General features: G+C 41.3%; 1 protein-coding gene across 2 annotated transcripts in view; it reads left to right on the top strand.

The window, feature by feature from the left end:
* The window catches only part of PIP5K1B (phosphatidylinositol-4-phosphate 5-kinase type 1 beta), a 313,112-nt gene that overhangs the window by 276,151 nt on the left and 12,422 nt on the right, over positions 1–24,539 (top strand). For both annotated transcript variants that reach the window (XM_054583051.1, XM_054583052.1), the window contains one exon: positions 18,776–18,893. In XM_054583051.1, coding sequence (XP_054439026.1) covers positions 18,776–18,893 — 118 coding nt within the window. The remainder of the gene's footprint in view (positions 1–18,775; positions 18,894–24,539) is intronic.

The raw sequence follows: 24,539 nt of genomic DNA, 5'->3' as shown, positions 1-24,539 counted from the left end.
TTACCAGGTGCATCATTGGCTTATATCTTCTTCAGTTCAGTAGATTGTCTTTTCCTTTTGTTGATAGTTGTCTTCATTGTGCAAAAACATTTTAGCTTGATGTAATCCCACTTGTTTTTCTTTTTTTCCCTTGCCCAAGTGGACATATACAAAAAAATTTTAATAGTGATGTCAAACAGTACATTGCCTATGTTTTCTTGTAGGAGTTTTATGGTTTCAAGTCTTAGATTTCTCTTTAATCCATTTGGAGTTTATTCTTGTATATGACATAAGAAAGTGATCCAGTTTCATTCTTCTGCATATATCTGTACAGTTTTCCCAACACCATCTTTTGAAGAGATTGTCTTTACCCCATTGTATAGATTTGTCATGGATTAACTGACCGTATAGGCCTGGGTTTATTTTTGGGCTCTCTATTCTGTTGACCTATTTGTCTGTTTTGATGCCAGTACTATGCTGTTTTGATTACTGTGCCTTGTAGTATAGTTTGATATTGGGTAGCATGATACCCTGAACTTTGTTCCTCTTTCTCAAAATTGCTTTTGCTATTTGGTGTCCTTTGTGGTTCCATATAAATTTTAGGAACATCTGTTCTAGTATTGTGAAAAGAGTCATTGCTATTTTGATAGGGATTGCATTTAATCTGTATATTACTTTGGATAATACGGACATTTTAACATGTTGTTAATTCTTTCTATCCACAGCACAGTATAGCCTTCTACTTATTCGTAGCTTTCTTCAGTGTCTTATATCTTTCTGAGTATAGGTCTTTTATCTCCTTGGCTAAATTTCTTCCTGGGTGCTTTATTTTTTGATGAAGTTGTAAATGGAAATGTTTTCTTAATTTATCTTTATGATAGTTCATTATTGGTGTATAAAAATACAAACCAATATCTGAATATTAATTTTGTACCCTGCTACTTTACTGAATTCATTTATTAGTTCTAATAGTTTTTGTTGGAACCTTTAGAGCTCTCTAAATATAGTATCCTGTCATCTGCAAATAATGACAGTTTTACTTCTTCTTTCCAATTTTTTGTCTGACATCCATAGCTGGGACTTCCAACACTATGTTGAATAAAAATAGTGAAAGTGGACATCCTTGTCTTTTTCCTGACTTAAAAGCTTTCTGCTTTTCACCATTGAGTAAGATGTTGGCTGTGGGTTTGTTATAGATGGTCTTTATTATGTTGAAGTATGGTCTCTCTATCCCCACTTTGCTGAGAATTTTTATCATAAATGGGTGCCAGATTTTGTCAAACATCTTTTCTACTTCTAAAAATATAATAGGATTTTTATCCTTCACTTTGTTTTTGTGGTGTGTGTATCACATTAACGGATTTGGAGATATTCAAAACAGCCTTGTGTCCTGGGAATAGATCCCACTTATAGCAATCTATTTTAGTTGATGGTTGGTTAGGTTTGAACACATTCTAAATTTATCATTCATTTTTACTTCTTTTGTGTATTTGTGTTTATCCCTTGATTTATTGTCATAATTACATGTAATTTTTGCCTTTTAACCTTTATAGTAGCTTTAGAGTTGATCTGCTCCTTTGCTAAATGTTTGCTTTTGTCAGTAGAATTTTTTTCTTTCCTATATTTTCTTATCCATATTTATCTTTTCTACTTACAGAAGTACCTTTAACTTTTCTTGTAATACTGGTTTAGTGGTGATGAACTCCTTTGGCTTTTTCTTGTCTAGGAAACGTTCTCCTTCAATTCTAAATGACAAGCCTTGTTTGGTGGAGTAATCTTGGTTGTAGGTCTTTGTTTTTTGCTTTGAATATTTTGTGCCAATCCTTCTGGCCTGCAAAGGTTCTGTTGAGAAGTCACCTGACAGTCTTATGGAGCTCCCTTGTGGTAACTGTTTCTCTCTTGGTGTTTTTAGGAATCTCTCTTTGTCTTTAATCGTTGGCATTTTAATTATGATGTGTGTTGGTGTGGGCCTCTGAATTCATTTTGTCTGGGGCTCTCTGCAATACCTGGACTTATATGAGGTCTGTCTGGAAAAAGTCCAGCCATTGTTAATATAAAGAGAATGGTTTGCACAACACTGATGTAACCTGGCAGCCAAGGAAAGTGGACTGGAATGCACATGCATGAACAACAATGACTTCACTGTACTAGTCAGTGGGGGCGGTAGACAACATTGAGTGAGCATGTGTACTGTGTGGCCATCGCATTCAAAATGACTGAGTGAGTAGAGCAACAAATGTGCATCAAATTTAGTGTTGAACATTATTTTGCAAAAACTATTTGGATGATTCAGCAGGCCACAGCTATGGGCAACTGGTGATTGGCAGCTTCCTCACACCAATGTGACCACACATGCATCACGTCTCGTGCAGAGTTTTTTGGTGAAACCTCAAATCAGCTCCCGCTAGGTCCAGATTCGGCACCCTGCAACTTCTGGCTTTTCCCAAAATTAAAATCACCTTTGAAAAGGAGGAGATTTTAGACTGTTGATGAGATTCAGGAAAATACAATGGGGCAGCTAATGGCAATTAAGAGAACTGTGTGAGGTCCCAAGGTGCCTACTTTGAAGGGGACTGAGGTGCCATTGTCCTATGTACAATGTTTCTTGTATCTTCTTCAATAAATGTCTCTCTTTCTCATATTACATGGCTCGATACCTTCTGGACAGACCTTGTATGTCTGTTTCCTTCACTGGGTTAGGAAAGTTTTCAGTCATTATTTCTTTGAATAGGTTTGAAACCTATCCCTTGCTCTCTCTTCTTTTTTTCTGGTAACCCTGTGATGTGAATGTTGGTAAACTTGGTGTTGTACAAGCAGTCCCTTAAACTTTATTGTTTTTTTCTTTTTGCTGTTCTGATTAGGTGTTTTTACCTACCTTGTCTTCCAAATCACAAATTCAGTCCTGTGCTCCATCTAATCTGATGTTGGTTCCCTCTAATGTATTCTTCGGGTGTGGCCTTCTTCATTTCTACTGTTTGTTTGTTTTATGATCTCTCTATCTTTGTTGAAGTTCTCACTGAGATCATTTATTATTCCTCTTAGTTCATTGAGCATCCTTATACACAGTTTTGAACTGAGTATCTAATAGATTGCTTGTCTCCATTTTGTCTCTTCTTCCGGAATTTTGTCCTGCTCTGTCATTCGGGACATGTCTCTTTGTCTGCACTCCAGCTGACTCCCTCTGTTCCTGTGTGTTAGGTAGACCTGCTGTGTCTCCCAGTGTTGGCAGAGTGGTCTTATGTAGTAGGTGTCCTGTGAAGCCCAGTGGTACAGTCCCTGCTCACCTGAGCTAGGTGTTCCAGGGGTGTCCCCTGTGTGGGTTGTGTGTGCCCTCTTGTTGTAGTTGAGCCCGGATTGATGTTGGCATATCAGTGGGTAGGACTGACCCTCAGGCTGAGTGGCTATGAGGGCCGGCCGTGACTACAGTGGACAGGCTGTTGTATAGAGATGATCCCACAGAACAGGGGCCTCTTAAAAGGGCACTGATGTGGTCTGAAGACACCCACCTGGTGAACTGGATCTACATCCTCTTAAGAAGAGCCCCAGTGAAGGCAAAGTTCAGATTGGGAACATCTGGTGGGAGCTACAAAGTTGGTTGTCGCTTGTGCTCGACTTGGAGGTGCCTGGGATAGGCTACGTTGTGAACCAGAGCCAGATGCAACTAGTGCCAGGCTCGGGAGCCTATGCTGGGCACCACAATGTGACCTATGGCCAACCACCACTTGTCCTGGCTTTGTGGCTGCTTAGTTGAAACTGCACTCCAAATCAATGCTGCCTGTAGCTTATGCCAGGCTTGGGGCTATCTGATGGGAGTTATTATGCAAGCTGAGGCCAGTCACCACTTGAGGCAGGCTTGGGACTGCTTAACAAGAGGTACAGGACATGTTAAGGCCAGCCACTGTTTGTTTAGGGTTTGTGAACCTCTGAGAGATTTTAGGAAATTCTGTAGTATGAGCCAAGGCAGGTTGATTAGGTGGAAAAACTTCTGGAAGTGACTTGTGCCTCAGGTAAGAGTTGGATAGGTTGGGGTCTCACTGATTCATCAGGGCTGGATGAACAGTGTTAGTTTATGATGCATTCAGATTTGGTGCCTACCTGCACCTGTCAGCTGGGTGGAGAGAGGGCTCAATAAAGGATCAATGGTGCCTTCCACTGCTACAGTCCCCAGAGACAACTGTTGTTCCAGCTCTTGCCCTGAATCTCATTAATTCACTTCCTTCCCATATGTCCCCTGTGCTCTACAAGCTGCCATGCATGCACTGGAGCCCAGAGCAAGCGCGTCTGTGAGTGAGTCTGTGTGTGAGGGGACTGCCTGGGACTCCAGAAGCCCTCTGTCTCACGAGGCTACAACCCCCACATGTTTTCACAGCCAGAAGTTATGGGGATTCCTCTTCCTGGTACTGGTGCCCCAGGCTGGGGGGCGGCGTGTGATTCTGGGACCCTTGCTCCTCAGGGGTGCCTCTGCAGCCAGGAGAGCCCTCCCAGGTCTTCATTGCCACACAGTGGGATTTGTCCTTTCCCCTTCTCCACCCTTTCTACCAGTCTCATCGTAGCTGCTGCTCTATATCCTTAGTTATAGGAGTTCCATTCAGCTTTTCTTCAGATTATTCTCAATGATGACTGTTTTATGATTTAATTGTAATTGTGATGTGGTTGTGGGAGGAGGTGAACACAGACTTTATCTACCCACCATCTTGACCGGGAGTCTACCTTTTTCTTTTATAACTGAGCCGTTGTTGCTGGGGATACCTTAGAAATACAGCAAAGGGCTACGTCTCTGCAGTGATCAGACAGCTTGAGGCAAATCCAGCTGCCACTATTTATTAACTGTGGTTAGACAAGTGCCTTAGTACTCACATGTACAAAATAAATAAGAAACCCAACCTTCCAGGGTTATCTTTAATAATTAAATGAAATAATGTCTGTAATGCAGTCATCAAAGTCAATGATGACTGTTGGCTTTAAATGTTTGGGTGGATGTTGGAAAGAAAAATAAATTTCCCAAAGATATGCTGTGGAAAAAGCCCTGGACTTGGATGAGGATTCCTTTGTGAAAACGTTTCTCCCTCCACCCACACACATACTCAAAGAGAGGGCCCTCACCCCATTTCTGTGCTTGTTCTAAACCTGCTGGTGGTGGGAGCTCAGTTGCTTCCTGCCTTTGAACAACCGTGGCTTCCTGTCCACAGAACTAAGGTGAACAAAGGCAGTGAGTTCGATGCCCACTGCTTACAGAGAAGTGAAAAGTCTGAGGCAGCAGGTTTCAGGGAGAGAGAGAGAGAGAGAGAGAGAGAGAGAGAGAGAGAGAGAGAGAGAGAGAGATATTTATTCATCAGGCCACCTGAACGAGGAGACCAGAGGCAAAGCTCAAAGTAGGATCCCCAAACAAAGGCTTAGGAGGGTAAGCAGAGATTGTACATATTAATTCTAATTCGGGGGGTCTGGATGAGTAGCCTTGGAACTAAGCTGTCTAAGGTTAGGGATGTGGAAGGGGTGAGAGAGAACAAGGAAATTCCACTTGGGCAGAGTTTGATTATCAGTGATGTGTTTGTACTGGGTCCCTGAACTGGATCTGCTTTATTGGAGGACCCCTTGCTTGCTTCTTAATGGGGCTCAGGTGGTAAAAGTAGCCTCTCTGCTACCTGAATTCCATTGATTTTGGTTCCACTGTTCTCGTGAAGTCATATTAAGGTTTCTGAGCTGCTAACTGCACCTGCTTAAGCCTCTGGGATAAGTCTGATCCAATTTGATCTGTTGAGAAGGCCTGTGGTTCTCTCTAGAAAGTCACATAAAATTTAAAAAAAATAAGTGTGTGTGTGTGTGTGTATTTGTGCCTGGTGCCAATGTTAGGGCCCAGTTTCACTAACAGACCTGGCAGCACGCTGTTAAATCCAAGACTAGACCCACGTGGCAGCCATCAGTCCGTAACAGACAGCCTAGCTCTGCTTGCCTTCGTTTGAAACAGAAGGCCTCCTAGTCTAAAATTAGCAAAAGTGGGAGAGCGTGAAAGAGCAGCAGCTGTGCTCACGGCTGAAAAGACAAAGAAACATCCCTCTGAAAGCCTCCTGTTTGGCAGGGTCGGTTTGAAAGGGGGGTGGTAAAGCAGTCTGGACACAGTGATTACGGCCCGGGGCTGCCCACGTCTCTGGGTCCATACTGTACACTGAGCAAGGACGTGAGCATGAAGGAGATGCTCCTTGCCGGCAGGGGCATGAGATTTGCTGTACCCTAACGCTATCCAGGCTGCACACAGGAACCCCGTGCCAGTGCTTCAGAATTCCACAGCCTAGAGCAACCTCCGCCCCGCCCCAGGCCACCCCCCGCCAGAGGGGGGCTTCTCTGAGAGGGGCACAGGGTGTTGGCTTGACCATCACATCTGAAATGCCTGAGTCATGTTGGACTATGCCCTTCCCTAAGCAGAAGGTGGCACGAGGACTGAACAAGGGTTTACAGTCTCTAACTGAGACCAGGCTGTATGTGTGGGTTTTCTCTGCAGGTAGTTTTCCTGTCCACATTTGTTATTAGTTAATGTTCTGGTAGCTAAACTTAGAAGAGCAGAGATGGGATTCTTTCCACAATCTTGTGATAAATATGTCTATACAGGCAGACCTCATCAAAGCTCCCTCTTCCACACCCAGAAAAAGGGTGGAGCCCCAGAGGTGAAAGTCACCGTGATACTCCATTTGTTTACACAGAAGAGCATTACCCTCTGTTCACCTCCCTTTCCCTTATAATATCTGACTTAGTCCTCTTGGTGCCCCTGTGAGGGGGCTGGGCAGGGACAGTCATCCTTATTTACACATCAGGATTCAGGAGCTCAGTTTCGTGACTTGCCCAGTGTTACAGCTAATAACCAGAGAAGCAGGGCTGATATCTAGGCCTGTGCTCTGAGTGGAGACACTCTCTGGGTTCTGCATTTAAGCAAAAGTAGAAAGAGAGAGACAGAGAGACAGAGAGATTCCATTCAACCTTGATGTTGTGAATGTTTTACTTTGCACCCAGAGAAGGAAATGTAGCACTCACTCACTGATGGCCAGGCATTAGCAGTATTTTACATAGTCATAATAAACCATATATATCAGTTTTCTAATTTTGGAGCCAATCCGTGGACAAAGGAGGAAAAATTAGATTATAACTTCAAAATAGAATATAACTAGTGAGAGCCATGACAAAGTAGAGATTAAAAAATTTTAAGTGTATCTGATACAAAGTAAGAGGGAAAGCATGGACAAAGGTGAAATAATGTGGGAAATGAAAGGACATACATTGTGTGGTTAGTGGAATAAAAAAGGTTATTTAGTACATTATGTACTGCAACAAAATAAATAAAATATATTAACAAAGGTCAGGAGGAAGTGCAGAGTAGGACAGGGTCAATGTCCTTCATATGGAATCAATAGATGCTGCCTTAGGTTGAGAATATCATTTATTCCCTGATTCATTGAAAGATATGAAGAGAGGATACTAAGAAAATGGCAGTGGAGTAGGTGGATGTTACAGTCACCTCCTCCCAGCACCAAATTGGAATTACAACCAAAATATAGAGCAACAAACGTGAATAACCAGCTGAAGACTAGCCAAAGAGAAGTTGCCACATCAAGACCAGTGAGAAGGTGAGAGACTTGGAAAGGGCTGATCCCATTCCCATGGGCAGCCGCTGAGATCCTGGAGGGATACCTCAGCTGCACAGGTTCCCCCTGAGGAGTGTGGGGTTTCAGCCTCGCACCAGGCTCCCCAGCCCAGGGCACCAGAGCCAGGAAGAGGTGCCCAAATAACATCTGGCTGTGAGAAATCAGTGGGTATTCTGTCCCCCAGGAAGAGAAGGGAGGCTGTTGGGAACATGAGAGCCCTCGTAAAGAGCCAGTGCACAAAATCTCGTTCACATCCCTCACTGTGGGCGCCGGCAGAAGGAGGGTGGGACAGACACTGGGACCCCTGTGCTGAGTCACTCTCGTCCTGCACTGCCGTTCCCCTCACCTTCCCCGAACCTGACTGGCACCGCCCCCCACTCACAGGAGATCTGCTAGCCGCACTCCCTGGGCCCCTCACTCCTGACTCCTCTGGTCCGCCCTGCTGAGGTCTGGGGAGAACCCCGGACAGAGTTGCGGGGTTGTAAGACAGGGCCATTTTTCCCTTGCATGAACAGCCAGTGCAGAGCCCTCCCTTCACAGCCAGACCTTGGTCTGTTTGGGCCTGATGAACTCTGCTGGCCTTGTCCTGAAAGCTGTCCGAGACCCTGCCGCACCCCAACGGTGCGTGAGCGCCCAGCAGATGGCAGCTAGTCTTGGTATTCCATGGGGCATTTACCGAGTGACCTCAGACGCGGTGCTGTCACTGAGTTGGAAGCTGTATCGATCTGGCGACCACCACTTGCCCCACCTGGCGCTTGCTGAGAACCTTCCTCGTGCAACTCGAGTATCGCCAGAGGCCGTCTCAGGGACTGAGCCGAACAGGCAGCGGTGGATCTCAGGGTGCCTTGGGACTTCACCTGCCTGCCCCAGGCCAGGTGCTGGTAGAAGATTTGACATGTGGTGGTGAACACACAATAAAATATACACCTGAAACCTATATAATTTTATTAACCAATGTCACCTGAATTATTTTAAAAAAGAAATGTTAAAGGCTCTTCTTTAAGAAGAAGAGAGAAACAGAGGAACATAATTAAAAGAATAAAATGGCAATAAATACATACCTAAGAATAATCATTTTAAATGTAAATGGCTTAGCTCTGGCTGGTGTGGCTTAGTGGATTGAGTTCTGGCTGGGAACCAAAGGTTCAACTCCCAGTTAGGGCATGTGCCTGGGTTGCAGGCCGGGTCCCCAGTGCGGGGTGGGATGGGGTGGCTGCAGGCAGGCGGCGTGCAAAAGGCAACCGCACACTAATGTCTCTCTCCCTCCCTTCCCCTCTCTCTAAAAATAAATAACAAAATCTTTTTAAAAAATAAAATAAATGTAAATGGCTTAAGTGCTCCAATCAAAAGACATGAGGTAGCTGAATGGATAAGAAAACAAGACCCATATATATGCTGTCTACAAGAGATAAAAATAGATGAAAAGTAAAGGGATGGAAAAGATATTTCATGTAAAGGGAAATGAAACAAAAAGCTGGACTTGCAATACTTTTATCTGACAAAACAGACTTCAAAGGCCGTAGTAAGAAACAAAAAAAGACACTACATAGTGATAAAAGGAGCAATCCAACAAGAGGATATATAACCCTTGTAAATATTTATGCACCCAACATAGTAGCACCTAAATATGTAATGCAAATCTTGATGGGCATTAAAGGGAGACACTGACAGTAATAGAGCCATACTAGGGGATTTTAGGCCAATATCCCTGATGAACATAGATGCTAAAATCCTCAATAAAATATTAGCAAACTGCATTCAGCCATCCCTTGAACAGATCATATACTATAATCAAGGGGTATTTATTCCAGGGATACAAGGTTGGTACAAAAGCCACAAATCAATAAACGTGACAAACCACATAGACAAAATGAAGGATAAAAATCACATGAGCACATCAATAGATGCAGAAAAAGCATTTAATAAAACTCAGTGCCCATTTATGATTAAAAAACTCTCAGCAAAGTGGAAATAGAGGGAACATACCTCAACCTAATAAAGGCCGTTTATGACAAGCTCATAACCAACATCATACTCACTGGGCAAAACCTATAAGCATTTCCCTTAAGATTGAAAACAAGACAGGAATGTCCACTTTCACCACTCTTATTCAAGATAGTACTGGAAGTCCTAGCCACAGCAGTCAGACCAGAACAAGAAATAAAACATCCAAATTGGAAAGAAAGAAGTAAAACTGTCATTATTTGCAGATGACATGACACTGTATATGGAGAATCCTAAAGATTCCACCAAAAAAAAATGCTAGAAATAATAAATGAATTCAGTGAAGTAGCAGGATACAAAATAAATATCCAGAAATCAGTTGTATTTTTATACACCACTAATGAACTATCAGGGAAACTAAGGAAACAACCCATTTACAAAATTAAACACTTAGGAATAAAATTACCTAAGGATATAAAAGACCTGTACTCAGAAAATTAGAAGACACTTAAGAAAGAAACTGAAGAAGATACAATTAAGTGGAAGCATATACTGTGTTCATGGATAAGAAGAATTAACATCATTAAAGTGTTCATACTACCCAAAGCAATGTATAGATTCAACACAACTCCTATCAAAATACCAATGGTATGTTTCACAGAACTAAAACAAATATTCCAAAATTTATATGGAACTACAAAGGACCCTGAATAGCCAAAGCAGTCTTAAGAAAAAAGAACAAAGTTGCAAGAATCATGCTGCAAGGCCATAGTAATCAAAACAGCATGGTACTGGCATAAAAACAGACATACAAATCAATGGAACAGAATACAGAGTCCAGAAATAAACCCATGCCTTTATAGTCGATTATAATTTGACAAAGGAGGAAAGAACCCACAATGAAGTTAGGAAAATTGGACAAATACATGCAAAAATAGAACACTTTCTTACACCATACATAAGAATAAATTCAAAATGGATGAAAAACTATTTAGATTCAAAGCCATAAAAATCTTAGAAGAAAACTTAGGCAGTAAAATCTCAGACATTTCTGGTAGCAACATTTTTTTCTGATATATCTCCTCACAAGGGAAACAAAAGAAAAAATAAATAAATGGGTTTGTACCAAACTAAAATGTTTTTGCACATCGAAGAAAACCATCAAAATGAAAGGGCAACCCACTGAATGAGAGAACATGTTTTCCAGTGATACATCTGATAAGGGGTTCATATCCAAAATTTATAGGGACCTTAAAAACTCAACACCAAAACAGCAAGCAACCCAATTAAAAAATGGGCAGATGACCTAAATAGACACTTCTTTAAAGAGGACATACAGATGGCCAACATACATGCAAAAGTGCTCAACATCACTAATCATCAGAGAAATGCTAATTAAAACCACAATATCACCTCACACCTGTCAGTCAACAAACAACAAGTTTTGGTGAGGATATAGAGAAAAGGGAACCCTCATGCACTGTTGGTGGGAATCCATATAAGAATATATGCGCCCCAATGTTCATTGCAGTATTATTTACAATAGCAAAGATTTGGAAATAGCCCAAGTGCCTATCGGTAGATGAATGGATTAAAAAGCTATGGTACATTTACACAGTGGAACACTACTAAACAGTTTAAAAAAAAAAAGGAAATCCTTTCGTGACATCATGGATGAACCTGGAGAGGAATATACTAAGTGAAATAAGCCAGTCAGAGAAAGACAAGTACCATATGATTTCTCTTATATGTGGAATGTAATAAACAAAATAAACTAACAAAATAAAAACAAACTCATAGCTACAGAGAGCAGACTGACAGTTCTCAGAGGTGTAAACTTTGAAACTTTGTATACTATTTGTTGTTTTATACTTAAAAGATATGTATGTATATTTCAGTACAATTTCTTTGTACTCAGGGGGGTGACGGGTTGAGGAGGGGCTGGGTGAAAAAGGTGAGGGGCACAACTCATAGACACAGACAGCAGTGTGGTGATTGCCAGAGGGAAGGGGTAGTGAGGAAGTAGAAGAGGATAAAGGGGGGATAAACCGTGATGGAAGGAGACTTGACTTAGGGAGGCGAACACACAATACAATATCCAGATGATGGACTGTAGAACTGTACACCTGAAACCTGTGTCATTTTAATAACCAATGCCACCCCAATCAATTTAATTTTAAAAAATTAAAATTAAAAATTAAAGTATATGATTATAATTTTTAAAAAGGTATGAAGGAACCACCGGAAGAGCTACAAAAAGAAGTCATAAAAGGAGCTGCCCCTAGGGGGTAATGAGGTGGGGGGGCAGGGGGTTATTTATTTCGTCATAAGTCATCTGTATTACATATATTATGATGTTATTACTTTGATTTTAAAAATGAAGGCTGTGAGAGGATGACTATTAAAAGACAAAAAACAACAGATTGTACCATGTATTTCTGAGCCAATTCCCCCACGCGAATTAGCTGTAAAACACTCATTAGGTCCGCAGTCAGAAATCAGAGTGTTCCAGGCTATAAGATTATTGATGGTTCTTTTCAGCAGTCCAGCCAGGCTAATGCTCTCCAGTGGAGCCAAGCTAATATTGCTGATAACAGAAAGGAGCATTTTTGTAAATGACAGAGAAGCCTGTGTGGCATCAGAGAACCATTAATGGCTGCTCTCACCGAGAGTGCTAGGAGCACGTGAAATTCCCCCTCCTGTCCCTCTCATCTGGGACAAGTTTGTGACCTTGCAGAGAACAGAAGAGCTGAAGAGGACTGGCAGCTCCTCCGCTTTTACCAGGGAGGAACAGAACTGGCAGATTGGGTCTCCTGAGTGCCTGTTGCACATGAGGTGCAATTAGCCCCAGACAGTCCGAACTGAGGGACTTATGGCAAAACTTGATGGTGCGGAACCAGACAAGTAGCTGGACTCATAAACACAGTCACGCCTTTAACAATTGACTCTAGAAGTGGGCCTTCCCAAGCTATGAGGCTAAACAGTGGCCGGGCATCCGACCTGACCACTGGGTTATTAGGGCATTCCGCCCAAGAGAGGTGCCCTCACTTATAAGTTAACCCTAAAACGGAATCTGGGGAACTCTCAGCCAGAAAAATTAAAAACTGATTCCAAATAGGCTGTGCCCAGGAAACCCACAGTACAGCAAGAAAACAGAGCCTGTAGCAGGACTATTCCCCAGTGTCAGAACTGAAGAGAAACAAACATGAAATTGATCAGTGACATAGATATTTGAATGAAAATCCTTTCAGAACATGTCTTACCTTTATTACTTGGGGGATCACCAAGAAAGGCTTTAGTTGCATTTATCTGGGTTGTATGGTTTATTCTTATAATATCTGCCTACTCTAACAATATTTCATCAATATTTTAAGCAGCAATGGACATACACATTTAAGTATAAAGGTTCTTAAGCCCAAACAATACTTTATGTCCTGTGTGAAAGATTTCTTGATTAGGAAAAAATACACCTTTATCTTCAAAATGAAACAAAATTAAACAAAAAAGAAACAAAAAGAATAGAGCTACCATGTGATTTAGTAATCCCTCTTCTGGATATCTACCCAAAAATTTTGAAAACACTTATTCATAAATATATGTACTCCTATATTAATTGTAACATTATTTACAATAGCCAAGACATGGAAACAACCTTAGTGTCCTTTGACAGATGATTGGATAAAGAAGATATGGTACACACATACAGGGGAATACTACTCAGCCATAAAAAATGATGAAACATTGCCATTGACGACAACATGGGTGGATCTTGAGAGTATCATTCTAAGTAAAACAGGTCACAGGGAAAATGACAAGAACTACATGACTTCACACATGCATGGAATATAAGACAGAAAGCAACAGACAACCACACAAACTTATAGACCCAGACAACAGCATGGTGGTTACCAGGGGGAAGTGGGGTGAGGGGAGGGTGAAGATGGTAAAGGGGGTCAAACATATGGTGATGGAAGGAGACTGGATTTTGGGTGGTGAGCACACAGTGCAATATACAGATGCTGTGTTATAAAATCACACACTGGAAACAAAAAATGTTATTAACCAATGTTACCCCAATACATTTTTAAAAAAATTGTACCAAAATACACATATATATCTTTTAATTATAAAACAGCAAATAGTATACAAAGTTTCAAACTGTGATCATTGAATTTCATTTGTTTATAAAATACCCAGTTTACAGTTTAATATAATAAATATAACTCCAAAAACAATGTTGCCTTGTAAAGCTACTTTTTTTCTCATACGCTTCGACCCATCATTGCTCTTCTCAGGAGAACAAAGATTGCCAAGCTTACATCAAGCGTCATATACTGCACTTGTTTTTGCTGATTTATGTGATTGTTTTAAGTTCCTAGACACGTTACCTAAGCTACCTTGGTTTTGGCATTTCAGCAGAGATGGCCGTAGAAAAGGTGCTTACTGAGAAAACCAAGTTCAGGCCCTAACTCTATTCAGTTACAGTGTGACCTTGGACAAGCCACTGCAGCTCCCTGGGCCTTAGCTTCCCTGTCTGTGAGGAAGTGTTGCGCTAAGAAGTGCCCGGAGGGGCCAGGCAGAGATGATGCAAATGAGTAGAACAGGCCAGGTATAATGCAGAAGAGAGTAGTGGGGACCCTAGGGACAGGAGGGGACATGCCCAGTTTAAAGGGGGCAGCCACAACCTCCTTGCCACTCAGCACTGTGGACTCAGAGTTTGCCAGCTGTTGTGGTCTCTCTTAAGAAGTGGTGGAAAACTCTTGGGTTTTTTTTGGTTTTTTTGTTTTGTTTGTAAGAATTTCTTATCTCTTAATTTAGTGATCATTCAAACTCCGAAAATCTCTTTGGGTCCAAAACTCACTTCTCCCAGCCATACTGTGGGCCAGCAGTTTGCAAGCTCCAGGCTGGGCCTCCTCCAGGACGGAGGTCCCCTTACCTGTGTTCTGTGCTGTACCAGCGCTCGCCCTGCAACACGAGAGAGGGTTCTCCAGGCGCCATGGGTTGCACACATGGTCTCTTCACCTCAGGCGTGAAACCTCAGAGCCCAGACCTCTTATGAGGTCGGTCAGACTTTTTTTCTCTATTAGGAAAAAGATAATTTCTTTTGAATGGCTGGCAAATAAGTCAGGGCTTTATTCAAAGCAGATGGTTCTAAAATGTGGCCTAAGATAATCTATGCCAACAAATTTCTGTTACTTCTAATACCATGTGCTAAGAGACCAAGTTTAGAATCATGATTCTCAGGTACTTCATGAAACCTTTTTTTAAAAAATGTTATTGAGATATAGTTCACAAATATAATTAATTCATTTAAAGTATACAGGTTTGTGATTTTTAATGTATTCCAAGAGTTGTATAACTAACAGTAGGGTCTAATTTTAGAACATTTTCAACACCCCGAACAAGAGACCGTATACCTGAGAGCCGTCACTCTCTGTTCCCGCCCTTATTCCTGTCCCTGGTAACCACAGATCTGCTTTCTCTTTATATAGATTTGCTTATTCTGTACATTTCACATAAAATAAATAACATAATAGGTGGGACTGTATGATAAGTTTCTTTCACTAACCACGTTTTCAACAACCATGTTGTTGTATATATCAGTATTTCATTATTTTTTATTGCCCCAAAATTTTCCATTGTGAGAATTATTTATCAATTGATCAGTTAGTGGAAACTTGTGTAATTTACACTTTTTGGCTGTTATGAATATTGTTATGGTGAAAATTCATGTACACGTTTTTTTTTAATACTTGGAATTTTAAGAGACAAATGATGGGAATGGATTTTTCTTTAATCCTCATCCAAGGACATGCTTACTGATTTTAGAGAATGGAAGGGAGGGAAAGAGAGAGGAAGAGAAACATTGGCATTAGAGAGAAACATCAAAGCTGCCTCTTGTGCATTCCCCGACCTGGGATGAACCCACAGCCTAGCCATGTGCCCTCACCGGAATAGAACCCACAACCTTTTGGTTTATGGGACAACACTCCGACCAACCGAGACACACCAGCCACACCCATGTACAAGTTTTTATGTGGACGTATATATATTCGTTTTTCTTGGGCATATTTCTTGGAAAAGAATTGCTGGCTCAAATGGTCTTAAGGACCCATGAAACTGTTTTCCAGAGTAGCAGCACCATTTTACATTCCCATCAGCAGTGCAGGAGGGCTCCAGTTTCTCCACATCCTCTCCAACACACACCTGTCTTTTGTGTCGTAGCCATCCTAGTGGGCTCGAAGTGCTCTCCCAGTGTGGTTTTCGTTTGCATTCCCCTGATGACTAGTGATGCCGAGCATCTTTTCATGTGCTTTATTGTCCAATTGCATATCTGTTTTGGAGAAATGTCTATTCAGATCCTTTGGCTATTTCTAAAGTGGATTATTTACCTTTTCATTGTTGAATTGTGAGTTCTTTGAATAATCTGACATGAGTTCCTATGAATCTCATTTTTGTCCCCCAAATTTAGTGCTCAGAATATTCTACTTACTAAGATAGGAAACTATTCCAATATACATGGAAAACAGTATAAATAACAATTTTTTTTAAATATGCCTATTTTATCAAATTTAGACCATATGATATTGAGGAAATCAGCTATTAATTTCAACTAAAAAAATTCATAAATGTACCTGTTAAATCCCAAAGAATACTCAAGGTGTCTTTTCTGTTTTTACTTAAACATGCTAGTAGTTTACTCATGGTTTCGGAAAAAAAGTATTAGATTTACTTTTTAGATGTTAGAAAAATATTTGCAAACTGGGTTTACTTCTAGAGGTAAATCTCTGGGTCACAAGAGGACAACAGGAAGAAGAGGATTACTTTTTGCCTATATTTTACACCACAAGTAGTGCCATTTAAGTAGTTTTAAAGAGAAAAGCACTTCTATCAATAGAATATTCTGTTATACCCTTAATCTTAGGAGGGAAATCAATAAAAACCATAACTAAAAATTCAGACAAGAAGGGGAAAATTTAGTTTCAAATCTCATCAAATAAATTGTATGTTTATAAAATAATCCAGAAGCCATTATAGGTTTTTTAATTATATGAATATAAATTTATATTTAATTATATATAAACTACAAACTCCCCCCCCAAAAAAAATAGAAATAAAAATCAAGAGGTGTGCCACAATCACATATTTTCTGAGCACCTTGTGCTTCGTTTTTATGTGTAAGTAGATAAGGAAGTTATCTTTCTTGTAAGGCTTAACCAGGCAGGAGCATTTTTTACTCACTGGAGTAGTGAATGGCATCTTAACAGTTGAAAGGCAAAAGTCAAATAAAGCCCACAAGAGCATCATTGTTTTGATCCAAAAAATAACCCAGGCAATGTTTATTGATAAACAGTGCCTCTCAAAATAGCAGCCCTTGAACACTGGTAGTTTACTTAAACTGAGAAGTCTGTGAAGATTTATATATGAAGTCAACAGCTAGATAGGAAAAGGGCACATTCACTCTCCTCTTTAAAATCAATCGGGACAGACTGTTTCCCATATTGTATAACCCATCTTAGGTTTTTGAAAAGCAAGGGAACTTCTTTTACAGTATCCAGAATTTAGGAGAAAATGCATTAAGGCAAAAGGGAAGTGGTTTTAGTCCTTTGATTCACACATTCTCAAATATCATCAAAGGGAAGGCCTATGGGAGAGCCCACCTCTGCTTCCTCCTAACACTGGTCTGTATTCTTACAGTTTTCTCTTTAGGTCTTTTATGGTGATCAGGGAAAAATTCAAATGAACTAGACCATGATCACACAGTTCTTTTCACAAATGTTATTTTATATATTGTAAAGGTCAGGATTTCTAACTATTTCACATATCTTCAATTAATAGAGACAAACAGAATTATTTCCCAGACTAGGAAAGGAGAGGGGAATACAATGTCCTCAATAATCTCCCGTCCAACTGGGAGGCTCAGACAAGAAACTCAAAGGAGGCCTTTAGATAGGGGTTTTCAGAAAGGGGCGAGCTCTGAGCTAAGCCCAGAGCGAGACAGGCCCTGGTGATGGCCAAGTGAGAAAGGAAGCCAGTCTTCTGCAGCCCTGCTCTCAGCCCTGCTTCCTGCTGAGGGAAAGCCACAGCCCATGCCAAGTTTGTTCCCTTCTCCCAGCTTGTCTAACACCAGTATCACACCCATCCACCATTGTTTGCAGATACTATGTTTCCCAAAACCATCACATGGCAAATTTCCACAGGTTAAAAACGTAACTAATCTCTGTTTCATCAGTCGGTGAGGAAAGATTGTGCATTTCGGAGCCCTTAAATTAATTCCCAATTTAAATACTATGAAAATGGACCAATTACTTAAATAGTGAGCACTGGTATCATGACAAAACAAGGTGATTTCCTTTCATAAGTGACTCTTCAATATGACTGTCTACCTACATTCCTTTGGCTTTTGTTGTTACTAAGGATACATGTAGGCTTATCCTCAAAAAGCACATAATTCAATGCTCTGTATTTATGTAATTCCTCCAAAAGCACATAATGCAATGCTCTGTATTTATGTAACTCATTTATGTACTTATGTAATTCACTTACGTATTTATGTAATTCATTGTAACAATGTAGGCCTTGCACTCGCTGCATGAGCATCATGTGCGAGTTTGTTGGAAATGCAAACCCCTGGGCTCTGACTGAAGCCGAAACTGTGGAAGCGGGGCCCAGGAAACTGGGTTTTAGCCAGCCCTCCTGGGGATTCTGATGCACGTTGAAGTTTGAGAACCTTGAGAACCGTGGCTGTAGTTAAACTTTTCTTGCCAAAAATAGAAACAAAAAACAGTGGAAAGAAATCATCAGTGCTAACGAAGCACAAGGTCATCTCTTATAAACTAGCAAAGCAGGAATACTGTGAGAGGAGAGCTTTAGCACAGAGAGCCAGCTCTTCAAAGTCAAAGATAACCCATGGTTGCAAGAGTCCCAGCAGCTCTCCCTCACAAGGCACAGGACCCGCAAATGGCCTCTCAGAAATGAGAAAGAAACGTTTCATACACCAAAGGAGATAGAGAAAACTGGCTGGTTAGCAAAACCAAATTATTTAACCTCAAGTGAGCACATTTCCAGGTGTAACCAGATTGCCTTCTAACACTCAAAACAATTTTTTTTAATCCCAAAAAGCCTTCCCACTCTCACCCTCTTTAGCACAATTTTGGAGGTGTCCTTGGGTTTTGTTCTAGAGGTCACGCCCTCATCATTACTCTTCTTTACTTTTCCAGTAAAGGGTTACCTTCCAGTTCGACATTTACCTTGGAAGAGGGGACCATCTACGTGACTTCTGAGCCAAATGCTCTGGAAATAGAGGATGATAACGCCTCCGTGCTCGATGTTTATTTAGTAAGTAATTTTCAGTTTCTTTCCCTTCCCCTCTGGTTTACAAATGGGCCCAGGTCATGGCTTACACAGAACAAGCTCTGTAAGGCCAGGCATGCGTATATGTTAAGAGAAACAGTGGCACCCTGTCACTTCTACAAACGGTGCATCTTTTCACAAGCTACGTTTTCCCACCATTTATGGAGAACTTCACACAAAAACAAATGTAGGCTGAAATGCTAAGTCACCACATGTAATCAAAGAGCAGATCACTTCATGCTGAGGCAAAGTGGGGCTCCTCGGTGTTATCCCCAAGGTGGCATCTTCTGTGTCTCCTCTGCATCCCCTGTGTGTGAGCCGTCTTCAGTTGGGGGAAGGAAAAATTGGTGGCCTGAGCGGCACAGAATCAGCCGTGGGAAGAACCTGAATTCACCACCAAGAATCTTGGCTCCACTCCCTCCCTCGGTGGTCACCAACCAGCTGTGTGATCTGGGCAGGAACCTCTCCAGCTGTGTGTGCTGATTTGCCGGCAGAGGGCAATAAGGCCTGCCCTACCCACCTCACAGGGCGGCTTGGAGAATCATGAGTGACCGTGCTTGTGGACGCCCTTCAGAGTCCATCAGGATGTCTCTAGAGGCTTAATTGAATTGTTAGATGAGGCCTAGAAAGAGACTCTACTGGCTAGAGTCTAAAATTTCCCTGAAAAGTACACCTCATGCTCCTTCTCCACATCCTTGTACACCTGCACCAAATTTCATGAAACAGGGAAACGCTGATGTGGAATTTTCGCTTTTTCAAGCTGTGCCAAGCCTGAGCCAGTGCACATCACCCTTAGTGCGCAAGCTGGACGTCGGGAAACGACACCACTGTCTCAGAGCAGCATGTCTGCTCACCCCATTTTATGCTTCTCCATTTCTTCCAACATAGCACTGTATTTTTCAAGTGTACTCTGCGGCACGTAGTCACCCAAAATGTTACTTTTCGGTCTAAAACTCTCTAGGGTCTTCCCATCTCTCCTGGAGTAAAATCCAGGCCTCAAGGCCCCATGCAGCCTGGTCTCCCCCTCCTCCCTAACCTCCTCCCCTGCCTAGTTCTCCTTGCCGACGCTGTTTGAGCCACACTCGCCTCCCTGGAGGTCTTCCCACAGACCAGGCATGTTTCTGCCTCAGGATATTTGCATATATTATTACTCTCTGGACACTACCTCAGCTCCCTGAAACTAGTTCCCTCACTTCCTTTAGGTCTCAGCCCAAACATCTCCTGCTCAGAGAGGTGTTCCTTGACCCCCTAGATAAAAACAGAAGCCCCCCCCCAATATTATGAAAGGATTATTTTTTACAACCCCTAAATATCCTGTTTAAGGCAAACAGAATTTTTTCCCACTAAGAAATACTCCTCCCCGCAACGCCCTGACTCTTAAAAAGTAAGGTATAGAGGATATTGCAAAATCTTTACAGAAGAGTTCATTCCTCTCCATAACCAAGAAGATAGGGAATTAATTAGGGAAAAAATACGGTATTTTGGGGGGTTTCATGGTATGTTTTGTTTTATCCAAGAGTATAAATCGCATATGTCATATATATCAGTAGAATTTTAAAGTAGAAAGGAGTTACTTTTCATTTAGCCTATTCTCTCTCATTTAAAACTGCATGTTACATAATAGTGAAAACATTTTTATTTCATTTAAAAAAAAACCTCCAAGTTTTGCCAACCTGATGAGAGGAACATTGTTTCTTGTTTTAATTTTCATTTCTCTGGGAAAAAAAATGTAGAAATTTAGAAAGCTGAAATAAAAGACCCAGTGAAACCTCATCGTCATGAGCTGAGGGCTCAGGTCACTTGTATCTTTACAGAAACCAGACTTGCACCCCCGGGGACATGGGGTACTCCTGAACAGACTGTCAGGTCACATGGTGGTTAAATGGCGTTACTGGTACCTGTTCGTCACCCCGCTATCCTTATTCTTTTGGTAGAAAAGTTGTCTTATTAACCATTTTGGTTGTTCTTCCTTGGTACTATCAATTTCATTTATGAGAACACTGCTAAATATGTATTTGGTTTTATGCGTGTCTCGTTTTATTGTTTTATGTCTTTGATATTCAAAGCAAAGCATTTCAGAAAAGGATGACGCTTGCCTCAGAAGCCATAGGGAAAAGCTGCAGCATTAATCGTTGGTTGTATTGAGAACACGTGAGGACCAGTTAGGGAAGAAAGGAATCATGGGAGTCTGGAACTGGAAGAGGTGGTGCTGGTGGTTGGCTGGCTGGTGTGGTCTGCTGGCCAGTCCTCCCAGCACAGCTTGTGAAGTGCCACAGAAGCGCTGGAGGACAGAAGGGGAAGCGAGAGTGGGGTCAGGCTATAGAGACAGTAACAAGGCGGTGGAGAGTCTTCTCACCAAGGTTAGAGAAAAAATGGCCGAGCCTAATCTTATTTTGTAGCTAGTAATAATAAGCTGTGAAACATTTTTGAGCTTTCTCTACATGCCTGGCACTGTCCTAAATACTTCATACACATTAACTCATTTAATTCTCATAACAGCCCATTGAGGCAGATGCGGTTACTAGCTTTGGTTTTTACAGGTAAGGAAGTCAGGCGCATGGAGATTATGCAATTTGCCTGTGGTTCTGCAGCCAGTAGTCAATGAGACTGGTGTTCAAACCAGTGGAGACCAGCCCCGAGCCACACTCGTAATTGCTGCCAGGGTTAAGAATTATGCTTCCTGTGCAATACTCAAATTGCATTCAGAGACGTTAAGTGACTCATCCCCCCGCCCCAAAAAAAAAGACTACAAGGTAAGATGGCATGAAAAAGAGAGAGGAAAAAGGATACAGAGACACGTTTGGGTTAATAAGCATTGATTATTTTTAAATTCCAGTACAGAATGTGAGACTTCAAGAATGATGAGGGCAACAGTTTAGTATTGTTGGGAGAGCACAGGATTTTGAAGAAGAATAGCCAAACTAAGCACATACCCATGTGCCAGGCACTGTCCCGGTGGTTTGCTTAGCCTCGCTCTTTCACAGGGGTAGGCGTGAGTCTCCGTTCGTGGGGGTGAGGCAGCTGAGGCCCACCTGATCAGTTCTCAGAGGCGAGGAGTGGCCGGGCCAAAATTCCAGTCCAGCTCCACCTAAACTGGAAACCATGCTGAAAACTGTCACTGTTCTTGTTACTCATGATTGATGCAAGTGTCATGTTCTAATCATGCTTCTGAAAGTGACAGATGGATCCAAAAAGGGAAGGGTGGCTGTTTTATGTTGAGTATAGTGTTTGTAAAATTTCACTTTCATTATTGTTTCCTTCCTACCTTTTGTAGTTCTAGTACAGCCATTCTTAAACCTTGTGCTCTTGGGACCCCTTTATACTCTTAAAAATTACTGAGGATCCCAAAGAGCTTTTCTGTATGCGAGTTCATAGGTAAAAAATGTAAATGAGAAAAATGTTAAATATTTGTCATTAATTTATTCAAAATAATACTTCTATTGAATGTTAAGTAAATTTCTATGAAAATAACTATATTGTCCAGAACAAAAGTAAATTTAGTGAGTGGCATTATTTTACATTTTTGCAACCCTTGATGTCTGACTTAATAGAAGCTGGATTCTCCTATGTTTCTACAGTGGTCTGTTGCGGTATGGCATGTCCTGCACTCACTGTACAGCCGTGACAGGGAATGAGAATGAAGAGGCAAATACACCTTAGTGTTGACCTCATAGACCCCCCAGAAATGGTACCCCCCATAGTCGTGCTAGTACTTGAACTTAGTCACATCACCTGTTGCAAAACCAAATGGCATATGAATTAATTAGAGAGAAATAGGCATCTGGATTCTATGCTTGTCTCTGCCTCATCAATCATTGCCCTTGAATAAATCACTCTCTGGGGGCCTCAGTTTTCTCACGTATAAAATGGATCATTAAATCATCTCTAAGACCCCTTCTGGCTCTTACCAGCTGTGACTCATTCTAAATAACAAGGAGCTGCCAATACAAAGTTTGTCCAGAGTAACTATAGTTGTTTCTCCAAATTTTACTGTTTCATCACATATTCTTCCATAAACCTTCACAGTAGTTAAACTTAAATTTTATGGCAACACATCTAGAAAGTTCCACGCCATTAACTTGTAAAATTCCAGGTTATGTTTTCCTGCTGGAGATTTTTATTTTTTATTTTGCACGCTCTTCCAGATCTGAAAGGATACAGCCTGTTGCCCTCCCTTCAGTGTTTCCGTTTGCCTCAACACTATGAAAGAGTGAACAGAAAAGCTTGAGAAGGGAAAGCCATCTTGCCTATAGCTTTGTCTCCTTTCTCTCGACCTAAGTAGAGTCCCCGTAATCATAGTCGTCCTTACCTAAAGGGCACTTGGAGGCTCCTGTGGTGACACTGTGTTCAGTGTTGTCACCAAACATAGTCACATTTCTCTTGTAAAGTTTCTCCTCCTTTCACATACAGCATTTCTCTCTTAGCCTAATCCCCTGGTGCCATTATTTGTACTAATGGACAATACTGTTTAAATCCCTTTAAAGGCATATGATTTAAACTCAAATGATTTATGCATACCAGGTAATATCTGAAATTTCCTTTTTTAAAGGATCCGCTCACATTATGTGCATGTAAATTAAGCCAGCTATCCTGCTTTTTCCTGTGATTTGACATGAAATTAAAAGGATAGGGTACCTTAGAAGGCAGCTAATTGTTCCATCGTCCTTATTAAAACATTTGGTTCAGGCTCCTAGCTATTCTGCACTGCTTTGAAAAGGCCATTTGCCTTCGCACAGTGGAGTTTCAGGCTATCTGAATCATTTGCAAATATTTAAATCAAGGGAAGTGTTTTAGAAGATAATTTTATCCAGTGACCAAAGATGTGTTTTCCATTGAATTTTGAGTTGATGACATAGATTAGGGCATTTAAAAGAATGTAACAGAGATTAGCAGGCTTTGTTGATTTAAAATGGGCAATCATGCAGTTTTCATAATAGAGCTAGATTCCACTGTTTGAATAGTCCCTGATATTCTAAGGCACTGGCAGTAGCTGTTATTTTAGTTCCTAAGGCAGCTTCGTTGCCTGGTGTGAATGCAATTTTGTGTTAATGGGAAAAGGAACAACTAACAATGCCATTGCAGCGGAAATATGTCGTGGGTGACGAGCTGGGATGGATGGGTAAATGGGAGATACAGGATGGCTTTTTTAGTAATACAGCAATTAGAAAGATGGCTGCTACTCCACAGTGACTTTCTTGCCTCTATTATTTAGTCCTGAGGAAATGCCCTTTCTTTTTACGCTTTCCACATTAACATCCTCTCAATGATATGTACTTCCATCCAGATATGTGTTTGCACACTGGCTGTCTGAAGTGCAAAAATAGCTGTGGGCAAAGGAGAAGAAAGAGTTAAGCCATTGGCGGAGCCATGCCAGCACTAGAGACGGGCGCTCTGGCGCTCTGACTGCAGCTGCTGGACAGCTTGATGACTGACTGTGTCTTTAGGGCGGTTAATAATACTCTTTGATCACGGATGAAGGGTGGCAGAGAAGTGAAAATGATTGAATTAACAGCTTATCATACTATTATGGATGAGAAAAGCCTGAGAAAAAGAAGAAAAACATTTTAAATTAGGTCATAGGGGTCTTAGAAAATTCCGTGGGACTTTCTGACAAGAGAAGCTGCATTTCTG

This window comes from Pteronotus mesoamericanus, unplaced genomic scaffold, assembly GCF_021234165.1.
Source record: "Pteronotus mesoamericanus isolate MK-2021 breed Mesoamerican mustached bat unplaced genomic scaffold, CSHL_Meso_final contig_73, whole genome shotgun sequence".
NCBI lineage: Eukaryota > Metazoa > Chordata > Mammalia > Chiroptera > Mormoopidae > Pteronotus > Pteronotus mesoamericanus.
Note: the sequence above shows the minus strand (reverse complement) of the source record. Positions and strands in the feature narration are given on the sequence as shown.